Genomic DNA, 12500 nt, shown 5'->3' with positions numbered 1-12500 from the left:
AAGACCGCATCAAACCACAACAGATTTACATTTATTCATTTAGCAGACACTTTTTATTCAAAGCGACTTACAATTGAGAACAATAGAAGCAGTAAACCTAGGATAACAATATGCAAGTTTTATGACCCTTCCCAGTTTAATCTAATGGACTTTTTTTTTTAAGAATAGAATGGGGGGAAGGGGGGGGGGTGGATGTCCCCACCAAAGCTGAGACCAAACCTACGCCCATGGTGTGTGTCTGTGTCTGTGTCTGTGTGTGTGTGTGTGTGTTTGCCTCAGCCTCTGCCATATAGCACCATTGCCCTGCGTGTAATATTGTAAAACCGCACCTAAACTAGTTGCTCTGTTACACACTAACACACTGACACACCCGTGAGCATCGGATGGTTCCTGTATGATCGATCGGCTCGATGTCCTTGCTGAACGACTCCCGGCGGACTCGAGGCCAGGCTGGCCGTGGTCCACAACCACATGGTGTGTGAAACTGACTTAATGCACCAATAAATCTTCGTTCTAATCAAAGCGGCTTTATCGTGTGCGGGGAGAAGGTGATCTCGACATGCGCTCTAACGCACAGAATACAGATTCAATCTCACGCATTATGAGACAGTAATGACAGCGGGTCAAGCGTTCGTTTGTTTTATAGATTAGCTGTAGATTAGTGAGCCATGAACGTGTTTAGGATGAAAGCTTGTTAAACACTTGCTCTTGTCTCGTTTACAGGATGATCTGTAACCAGGTTTCGGAATTTGTAATTTAATAATTAATGTGCAATTTTTAATTAATTTGATTTTTTAATTCATAGTAAAAAATCCTTACTTGAAATAAAATAACCTTTAACTGAAATTAGAAATATATATGTATATATTTCCAGGTTTATCAGAAGCGGAAGTCGTCATAGTTGGGTAAACTTCTATAGCGGTGAATAAGAGACCACATTAAACATATTTTTCGTTCCCATTTGCTCAAATAGCAAAAGAAAAACTCCATGATAGTGTTTTCACAACTTTCAAGAAGAGGGAAAAAAGAGAGGGATTGATAATGGCAGTCAGAAGAGAGAAAGATGTCAACTTTTAGTCAATGGCGAGAGACAACTTATCTTTTTATTCCGTCCGAACTGTGCCCTGAATTACACATATGATGTTTGTCAATTTAAAAGATAATTATGAAAGTCAAGAAAGTCATAAAACAGAAGAGTAACATTTAGTTTTATGTGAAAATCACTCAATGAACTACATCTCTCGTCTCGCACTATGTACGTCACCAAGCTCGTGTGTGTGTGTGCAGTCTGGTACAAAACACACAGGCATGACGGCGTAACGTTACGATTATAACGCTAGACTATAGAAAACATGACAGACGTTAGTTTCAGTAAAGTTAGCTTCAGTAAAGTTAGCATCAGTAAAGTTAGCTTCAGTAAAGTTAGCTTCAGTACAGTTAGCTTCAGTAAAGTTAGCTTCAGTAAAGTTAGCTTCAGTAAAGTTAGCTTCAGTAAAGTTAGCTTCAGTACAGTTAGCTTCAATAAAGTTAGCTTCAGTAAAGTTAGCTTCAGTACAGTTAGCTTCAGTAAAGTTAGCTTCAGTAAAGTTAGCTTCAGTACAGTTAGCTTCAATAAAGTTAGCTTCAGTAAAGTTAGCTTCAGTACAGTTAGCTTCAGTAAAGTTAGCTTCAGTAAAGTTAGCTTCAGTAAAGTTAGCATCAGTAAAGTTAGCATCAGTAAAGTTAGCTTCAGTAAAGTTAGCATCAGTAAAGTTAGCATCAGTAAAGTTAGCTTCAGTAAAGTTAGCTTCAGTACAGTTAGCTTCAGTAAAGTTAGCTTCAATAAAGTTAGCTTCAGTAAAGTTAGCTTCAGTAAAGTTAGCTTCAGTAAAGTTAGCATCAGTAAAGTTAGCTTCAGTAAAGTTAGCTTCAGTAAAGTTAGCATCAGTAAAGTTAGCTTCAGTAAAGTTAGCTTCAGTAAAGTTAGCTTCAGTAAAGTTAGCATCAGTAAAGTTAGCTTCAGTAAAGTTAGCTTCAGTAAAGTTAGCATCAGTAAAGTTAGCATCAGTAAAGTTAGCATCAGTAAAGTTAGCTTCAGTAAAGTTAGCTTCAGTAAAGTTAGCTTCAGTACAGTTAGCTTCAGTAAAGTTAGCTTCAGTAAAGTTAGCATCAGTAAAGTTAGCATCAGTAAAGTTAGCATCAGTAAAGTTAGCTTCAGTAAAGTTAGCTTCAGTAAAGTTAGCTTCAGTACAGTTAGCTTCAGTAAAGTTAGCTTCATTCATTGAGAGAAAAGGTATGACGTCACATGTGCGCCTTCGGTGTATGTAGTGTTTGTAATAACGTATTTTCACAGTCTTATACCTCAACAGTTTTACATCAAACTGAGACTTTCTTGACTTTAAAATGTCTCTTTTAAATTGACAAACATCATGTGTGTAATTCAGGGCACAATTCAAACGGGATCCAAATATTTGTTGTCTCTCGCCATTGACTACCATACAATATTTTTCCGAAATAAGGTCCCATTGGCCACCGGAAGGGGAGGGGCTTAGGCTCTCTATAAACAACCTCACAGCAGCGTTTTTATTTATTTTTTGTAATTTGATGCAAAGGTAATGTAATACAAAATATAGTGTTGTAAATGTACATAAATTCTTTAAAAAAAAAAAATATATATATATAACCTATAAAACTGCAGGATTTATGTTACCGTTAAAACACGTCATCACAGTCATGAATGTGAATATGGCGTCTCAGCATCGACAGGCCTATGATGAACGGTGCTAATGAGGAAACGCTTGTTAAAACATGTTCTTCTTTACAGAATAAAGCCGTTATTATCCGTAACGCGGTTCAGAATGAGGCTTAAAAACCCAATCCGCTTGTCAGTTGTCCACAATAGAATTTGCCCTGTTCAGCGTTTCCCGCCGTCTGCAATCCACCAACTGATGTGCATAAGCAGATTAGCGAGTTTGTACCTATTCAAGGCCTGTAAACACTTCTGACGGCACAAAAGCAGCGTAAAGAAGATTACATTCACTCGCTGTCACAACATATGAACGCCTGGCTGTGTTTTTGCATCATTTTCTGGAAGTCATTCGTTCCCTGATTGCATTATAAAGGCCTCTGAAGTTTATTTGTGTTTGTGATGACGTTAACGTGTCCTGTAGCGTTACTGAAACACTTTATCCAGAAATATTTTAGCATTTATTATAGTTGTCCTCATTCAGTTTGTTTTTGGTTAGATTTCTGTTCCTTTATTAAGGCTCATCATGCTCAGCTTTCAACTGTGCTTTAAAAATGTGTTATTTTTTTTTTCTCTTATGACAAAAGGAATATTACTTAATTAATCTGCTTCTTCTGTTAGCTAAATTCAGTATTCATAAATGTAAATTTAGAGGAAACAAGCCTTTGCTTTTAATTTTAAGATCAGAAATTCAACAATACCTAAACACAATTGGTTTGAAAAATAAGAAAGCTGCCAAGTGTGTTTCCATCTGTAAACATTTTCACATTTTTGTTTAACTTTTAAAGGAGCATTGTGTAATATTTAGGAGGATCTCTTGACAGAAAGGCAATATCATATTCATAACTATGTTTTCAGTGGTGTATAAAGAGCTTACATAATGAACCGTTATGTTTTTATTAGCTTAGAATGAGCCGTTTCTCTCTACACACACCGCGGGTCTACTTACATCCACATGTTTCTACAGTGAACAGTCAAACGCGTTTCTTACTATGTTGTTCTTCGTGTAAAGAAGCTGCTAAAGTCAGCAAATAAAACACTGACACAATGATGAACAAGTAACAATAATATTCGCTATAACATATAGTTTTACTGAATAATTAGTAAACCTAATTTCTTAATTGATCTTTGTAAAGAATTTGCTGAACTGGCTACTCTCTGCTGTCTCAGACGACGACATCACTTCCTGTCGGCCACCATAACTTCTGTTGGGTGCAATTCACAACCTCACCACTAGATGCCGCTAAAAATCACACACTGCACCTTTAAGTTTGTCACGGTATCTTTATTCTTTTTTTATTTTGTTTGTTTACTCAATTTACACCCCTGACTGTAGTTGTAATTCTTTAAAATCAATAAAAAAAATTAAAAAACACTTTTTCCAGCGAATGTCACGTGGAATAAGCACGTTTGGAGAAGCGAAGCGCCACATCTCGTGATCTGATCAACATCAGAAAGCATCAGACTGACCTGTGTGTCTCTCTCTACAGTCCTCACATGGTGACGGAGTACATGGGCATCAGGAACGAGAGTTTGATGAAGATCGCTGCTGTAGGGACGTGGATGGGGGATTTTGTGACCGCGTGGATGGTGAGACTCCAACCTGTTTAAAGTCCACATGAAACGACACTCAAAACCTATTTTACTTCCGTAACGTAATTGAATGGGATCGACTTGTGGAGTAAAACGTGGCCGTTCTGTACGAGAATGGTTGAACAGCTTGATGGAGAAAGTTTTGCATTTTGATGAAAGATTTTCAGGGTTTCCCAAACTGAGGTTTGCAAGCTTGTGATAAGCCAATAATTCATTACATTGGAGAAAAAAAAAATGATAAATAATTTCAAAAGAGTCAAAACTCAAAAATATATATTTTATACCTGCTATAATTGTAGTTATTTTATTTTAATAATTATATATATTTAACCATTTATATATATATATTTGAACAGTGTTAATGAGGAAAATGCCCGTTAAAACACACACACACACACATATATTTTTATATATGTACACACACACATATATATATATATATATATATATAAAGAAATGTAAAGAAAAAATATAAAGAACACATGTATTTCAACATGCCACCATTTAATAAAATCAGTCAAACACAGTTGTACTTTATAGTGCTGTTGTAATTTTTTTAATAATGAGAAAGGCTAAAATTTTATCTACTATATCCCAGTCAAAAAGTGTGGTATTTTATTTGTTTACCTGCTATAATATAATTATTAGATAAATTTATATATAATTTATATATAATTTATATAAAATATTTGAAATTGTTTTCTAATTGTAATTATTTGTTGGTCATTGGTTTATTTTATCATAATATGCAAATTATTGTAGAGCATTTCAGTGATTTTACCATGTTTTTTTATTAAGGTAAACTCAATAAAAATCAAGGTAAAACTATTTTATGTACACAAATTGTGTTATTTTATTAGTTCAGCTGCATGTCATGTGACCATTAACCCACATCAGAGAACTTGTTAAATTATTAAAATATTTACTTAAAATATCAGTGGGGTTTTCAGGTCAAAGGCTGGCAATAATAAAGTTCAAATATTGTGCACCAATGAATCGTTCTCAAGTAACACCAGTGATGGATATTAAAGTAAAAAGGGTGTATTTTGATTTCATGTTGACTGAAGCAACTTTAAAGCAACATGAAACTGTTTTATGAGAATTCTTGACCTTGCCGACCCTTCCTCGCGTCTCAAATGTTTCTGTAATTCTTTGTTAGTAATTGACTCTGGTGGAAAAGCGAAACGTTCCCAGAGGGAATGTGACATTAGAGATCGCCTAAACCAACAAACTCCTCGTTTAGCACCAAAAACTCTGCCATAAAACCACATCGAGGAAGCAATAAATCCTCCTTAAAGCTGCAACCGCAAAACAGGGAAATTAATAACGCTTCAAAAATATGATTAAAATCATGTTCACTCACACTGGAAGCCATTAATGTTGCACTGCTTTGTCCCGTTTACACTTTATTATTAACAGTGAAATAATTTTACATACAGTATAATACATTTGGTAAAGCTTCACAATAAGTACATTAACATAAACTAACAATGAAAACTACTTCTAAAGCAATTATTAATCATAGTTAATGTTAATTTCAACATTTACTAATAATTTATTAAAATCAAAAGTTGTATCTGTTAATATTATTGATTGGACATGAACTAACATTGAACAGTTTTTAATTAATTAAATCAATGTATTAATCACTGTTAACTAGGAAAAAAGTTATTTTTTTAAGCACAATTAACTTGGATGTTTGAGTCATTTCAACTTAAATTACATTAAAGTGACATTAAAAAATAAGTTGAATCTTAAATTGTTTAACTTATTTTAATGAGTTGAAGCACTGTAAAAACATATGTCATTACTTAATGATCATAATTTTTTACAGTGTAATGGCACCTTATTATAAGTGTTACCATAGTTTTGCATAAATGTGCATACATATGATTCATTTTGATGTATAACTGTATAAATTTGATGTGAATGAGTCATGAATTTTAAATGAGAACCTATATATTTTTGTAGTTTTAATATATTTAAATAGCTTCTTTTGATCCCATATTGACTTTAAAGGCTTAGTGGAATTATTTGCAAGAGTGATGTTTAAACTGACAGCTGTCACTCACGTTGATTGACACTCTGTATGTACTTCAGTTTTTCTATACCATCTGTTTGTAAAGTATAATCACAATTATAAATGTTGACAATCGTGGCGATGAAAACAAGTTTTTCCCAAGTTCACTCAAGGACACGCATGAAACAAACATCTTCCCGACAACATCCGGCATCAAAGAGCTTTTCTCAGTGACACGCGAGTGCAGGTGTGTGTGTGTGTGTGTGTGTGTGTGTGTGTGTGTGTCTTTCGGGACATTAGTATTCCTGTGTTCAAACTGCAGCGATGAACAAAAGAGAAGAGAGGAGGAGAGAAAGAGAGGGATAAAACGAAGGAGCGAGAGAAGAGAAAGACGAAGGGCGAACGAGCGTCTCAAAGTGCTGAATCGAGACATTACCGACGGCGTATTAATTCAGTCCTTCATCTCGTCACAGGCTGTGGTTTGGCTGAGCCGTGATGAAAGATTTACAGATTTATTTCACTTTCTCTTTCCCTCCCCACAGTTTTCAGTCTTTCTTTTCTGAAGGAAGGGATCCGTCACCTGACCTTAGTCAGGCTCACTGCGCAGTGCGCACACTCAATAGGGCATAACTGTTGTTCACTTGACAAACAGATGATGCACACAGATTAGAGGTTTGTATATGGCATAAGGTCAATTTATTATAATGACATGCATATTAATATATTTTACATATTACAAGTATTTATTTATAGATTTCGATTAGTGCGATCAAATCGATTAATCGTGATTAATTGCTATAACATAAAAGTTTGTGCTTTATATAATGTGTGTGTGTGTGTGTGTGTGTGTGTGTGTGTGTATATATATATGTTTGTGTTTGTGTACATGTAAATATGTACACACATATATTATATAAGCACAAACTTTTATGTTATAGCAATTAATCACGATTAATCGATTTGATTGCACTAATTTAGATTTATTTATTTTAGATAATTTAATTTTATTTATTTTATTATCCTAATTTGTCATAATCAAAACTAAATGTAGTGGTAAATGACTATTGAAATAAAAAAATATTTAATATGCAATTTTGTAATAGTTAATTTTATTCAGGGTTTTAATATACTGTTGTAAATTGAACTTACTAAACCATAAAAAAAGTACTTAAAATAAACGTTTCCTGCAATGAAATAAAAGATTTCAATAAAACCTTTTTATTTTCAACTAGTTATTATTTCAACTAGTTGCCAAGACAACACTTCTCTTTTCATTTGAGTGTACTAAAATAACTAAAACTGAAATAAAAATTAAAAACTCTATAGACATATTAAAAGCAGACAAAAATACAACAAAATTACTAAAATTAAAACAAAAGCTAATTCAAAATTTTAATACAATGATTATAGTAGTCGCAATAATACTAAAATAATGATTTGATTTAATTTAAAATAAGTTTTTTAACTGTAAACAAAAAATGTTCTTGTAATAACATGCACTGACTACGAAATTTATTAGGAAATAAATAATATAATAAATAAAGTTAAAACAGATATGCTACTGAACTTTATTACATGAAAATATTTTGGAAATGGAATAGCTTTTATTTAGTTAGTTAATTTTTACTGTTTTAATATCATTTAAATACTATTATAGTTTTGTATACTATTATTTTCATATTTTTGGTTTTCACTTTAATTTTAGTTTTAGTAATTTTAGTTGGGTTTTTGTCATTATTATTATTATTATTATTTCTCAAATCATTTTTTAAATTTTATTTCAGTTAATGTTATTAGAAAATATATTTCACGTAACACGTTTTTTTTTATGGTTTTAGATTTAGTTGACGATAATAACCCTGTCACTGACGCAGTAAATAAGGAGTGTTTGTTTGTTTGTTTGTTTGTTTGTTTGTTTGTTTCCAAGGTGACAGACATGATGCTGCAGGACACTCATTACCCGGACTGGGGCCGGACCGCGAGGCACTACTGGAGGCAGGGTCACAACCGGATCGTGTTGTTCTGGTGTGTTCACACTGCACATCTGCTCAAACAGAACTGAATCTGGTTCATCAATCCACAACAGCAGTCGCACACTCATAAAAGCAGGATTTAGACACTGTACAGCTCCAGATTTTACTGAATAATTAATGCCAGAAGCACATGTCTGCTTTTAAACCCTCGTCTCATAGACGTCTATATGAATGTAAACATGATTTCTGCTTGTTTACATGAAACGAGGCGCGAGTTGAAATGATTTTCTGTGGTAATTGACTGCGTGTCACAGATTCTGTCAGCTTAAGTCGTGTTGAACAGGAATGTTGCTTTAATGGGCTTATAGTGAGGTCGTGTGCGTGTGACGTCCTGAAGGAAATGATATTGATAAAGTGACTAAATCATGTTTTTATTCATGCTTAAATATGATAAAGGGTTTATTGTGTGGACAGGGACTCTGCGTTAGTCAATTGTAATTTTAAAAGTATAAACAATATAAGCCGATATAAAGAAGTTAAAAACATGAGGAAAAATCTCCCAGTGCAGAGAAACACTAAAAAAGACTAATTAAAAACTAATTTTTTATGCAGTGCCACTAATTAACGTTCATATTATATTAATATCATCTATTAATTTAATGTTTATTTTAATATTAATAAAATATTTAATTTGTCATAAAATTAAATTGTGTGGGTGTGTGAGAAAGTATGAGAGTGAGTGTGTGTGCGCGTGTGTGTGTGCGTGTGTGTGTGTGTGTGTGTGTGTGTGTGTGTGTGTGTGTGTGTGTGTGTGTGTGTGTGTGTGTGTGTGTGTGTGTGTGTGTGTGTGTGTGTGTGTGTGTGTGTGTGTGTGTGTGTGTGTGTGTGTGTGTGTGTGTGTGAGTGTAAATGTGTGTTAATAACAGCACTTTAATCCCTGTTCTCATCATCAGCATGTTTAATTAAAGAGACGCGCGCAGAAAATCGATCAATGCCGCTGTTCGTCACGGTAACGAGAGCCCGAAACAAAACACGCTTTGACCCTGAACCCTTTAAACGGCTGAACACTCCTGACATCATGACCTCTGACCTTCATGTCAGCTGATTCATTAAAGGAACATTTCACTCATATATTATATTCTCCTGTTCTTCTAATATTTCGATCTACTTTTTTTCCCAGTAAAAATCTAAAAATACATTAAAGATAAAAAAACTATAAAAATTAACACTAAGTTTCTTTAATAGGTGTGTATTTTCTTACATTATTAATGCGATTATTATTTATAAAATGTTGAATTATTTGTAATAAAAACTACATTTAGTATATAATACACTAATAATACACTACTATTGCAGTAACAATAATACACTTCTATTGCAATTTATTTTAAATAATTAATTAGAATTAGTTCATTTAAGATGTGAAAAAAATTTCTTTAGGATATCATGCAATGGTGAATCATTTACAATAAGAAATAAATACTATTAAATATGGTTAAAAAAAAGATGTTTCTTACTTTATAAAATGCGAGTGCATTTCGTCTTTCTTCACTGACAGATTTTAAAGTATAAGCAAGATAAAAGCATGTGAAGACTAATTAAAAACTCATTAAAAAGTCAGTTTTACTGACCTAGTGACATCATCAAAGGAAACATTTGGCTGTTTTTAGCAGCACATTTTCATCATCAATATCAAAGTGACATCCAGCTGTGCGTCTCGCTAGTGTTAGTGTTGCGATGTTAAAAGTGCACGTCAAGCACTGACCCGAGATCAGCTCCGGCCTTTCATTGGCTGATGAATGTGTTCATCAGTGACATGAAGAACTGATCTGGCGTCTGTATTATTCAGTGGTTCCATCAGAAGTGCATTATACCATACATTTCATTCTGGCTCTGCACGTCTCTTATTAATGGACTCTCTCGCAGCGTCTCCATCCATTAGTAAAACGGCAGACTCGTTTCACACACACACCGTTCACGACAGACTCTGCTGAGAAACCGTGTGTGTGTAACCCTTGTGCATCTATTAAAAAAAGTTACACAAAGGTCCACAGGGGACAAAAAATGTCCGTGTCAAAAAACTGTCATAGAAATGTGAAGCTTGTGAGCACAATGATCTCATTTTAAAGAAGACCCTTGCAGATTATTATTGAAGTTAAAACATTTTTTTTAAAGTAAAAAAAATAAAAATAAGAGGTTTAAATTTATGAAAATTATTTATGAACATTATTTTATATAAAATGTATATATTTTTAAACATGTTGAACTGCTAAAACATGCTAAAACTATAAATTTAAAAAAGTTGTGTACGAAATGTGAGGTTGATATCTCCAGAAATGAGCTTTCGGTGAGTGTGTGTAACAGATCTTCCCCATTAGATGCAGTAAAACTCACTGGGAGAGTTTTTCTCTCTCAAATATTACAAGCGCACACACACATTTTTTTTATTACACACATACAAAACACACTCTGACATCCATACCAACACCCACACAATTATCGCTGCATAATTTATCCAATTGTCTCTATAATATGCAGAAGCAGAAAACAGGAATAAAGCGACTATTTGCTTTATAGGCTAAACCTGAGAAAATGGCACCAACTTGTAAAAAAATATAAGCCTTGCCAACAGAATGAAAGCCTATTGACAAAGATTGCATTATTTTATAGTTAAATGGCCCTGGGATTATAAATTGCCGTTTTAATGGGTTTCAATGGGGACATTTTTGTCCAAAAGGTCCTGAGAGGAATTATTTTGTGTTACTAGTGCAGAATAGATTTATTAAAGGAAATGGGGGTGAAATAGTAAAATTCCAATAAAAATACACACCTGTGCCAAAATTTATACAGTTGGCATTAACACAGGCAAAATGAAACAAACAAACCTGAAAAAGACAAAAATGTCCATAAGAGATCTTCCGCTGCTTATTAGAGGTGCAGGAAAAAAACGATTTATAAATGAATCGCGATTCCATCTTCTACCGATTTGTATCGATTCACAAATTTCAAAAATGTATTTTCTAAAGTGTTACACTCTTTACCTTTGAAGCACTACTTAAAATTACTTTAAAGGTGCAGTGTGTGATTTTTAGCGGCATCTAGTGGTGAGGTTACGAATTGCAACCAACAGAAGTTACGGTCAGTGTTGCCAGATGTACGATAATTATCATATTTGTACAATAATTTTGACCTCTGTACGAACAGATGAACGATTAATAATGAAAAAAATCCCATAATGTACGATAATTTCAGAGTTTTCAGTCGTTCGTCCAAACACACATCCTACCGCTTCTCTCTCTGACCCAGAATCATTTCGCAGGCTCGCCTGCCTGCACGCAAGCACGCATACACACACACGTGTTGACACACGTCAACCCCCCCCCCCCCCTCCCCCGTCAACAAAACCAAACAATCCATCCTACATGTTGGGATAAATAGCTGTATTCTGCAGGTTTACGTCGTGTACGATAATTTTTTTCCAAATACGATAATTTTGAACTTCTGTTACGATAATTGGACATTTCCAATCTGGCAACACTGGTTACGGTGGCCAACAGGAAGTGATGTCGTCGTCTGAGACAGCAGAGAGTAGCCAGTTCAGCAATGAGGTTTCTTTACAAGGATACATTAAGAAATGATGTTTACTTAATTATTCAGTAAAACTATATGTTATTGCGAATATTATTGTTACTTGTTCATCATTGTGTCAGTGTTTTATTCGCTGAACTAAGCTTGCTTCCTTGCACGAAGAGCAACATAGTAACGAAACGCGTTTGTCCGTTTAGGGTCCCCGTAGAAACATGTCGACGCATTTCAATGATCGGGAACCCGAGGTGTGTGTAGACAGAAACTGCTCATTCTAAGCTAATAAAAACATAACGGTTCATTAAGTAAGGTCTTTATACACCACTGAAAACATAGTTATGGATCTTATATTGCATTTCTGTCAATAGATCCTCATAAATATTACACATTGCACCTTTAAGTTATTGACGTTAATCACAATAAGCCGCTAACAAGAATTCGATGCAGTGCTCGCGCTTCTCTTTCACAATTACACACACAATTATGTCACAATGCACATTGTGTGAACTGTGAAGTATTCAGTGTAAGAATAGTCTGTTATGTCCTACGTGAACGAAAACAAATGGGAGAAAATCGCATGTGTAACAGTATATTAGATCCGTGC

The 12500-nt window shown here is 34.1% G+C and overlaps 1 protein-coding gene across 1 annotated transcript in view; it reads left to right on the top strand.

Moving 5' to 3' along the window:
- The window catches only part of tmem117 (transmembrane protein 117), a 58435-nt gene that overhangs the window by 35699 nt on the left and 10236 nt on the right, over positions 1–12500 (top strand). The window contains exons 4-5 of the mRNA XM_077230960.1: positions 4216–4315; positions 8266–8363. Of these exons, the coding sequence (XP_077087075.1) occupies positions 4216–4315; positions 8266–8363 (198 nt within the window). The remainder of the gene's footprint in view (positions 1–4215; positions 4316–8265; positions 8364–12500) is intronic.

This window comes from Siphateles boraxobius, unplaced genomic scaffold, assembly GCF_051911475.1.
Source record: "Siphateles boraxobius isolate OS27281-9 unplaced genomic scaffold, OSU_SipBor_1 158, whole genome shotgun sequence".
NCBI lineage: Eukaryota > Metazoa > Chordata > Actinopteri > Cypriniformes > Leuciscidae > Siphateles > Siphateles boraxobius.
The sequence above is the reverse complement of the archived record's forward strand: the minus strand, read 5'-3'. Positions and strand labels throughout refer to the sequence as shown.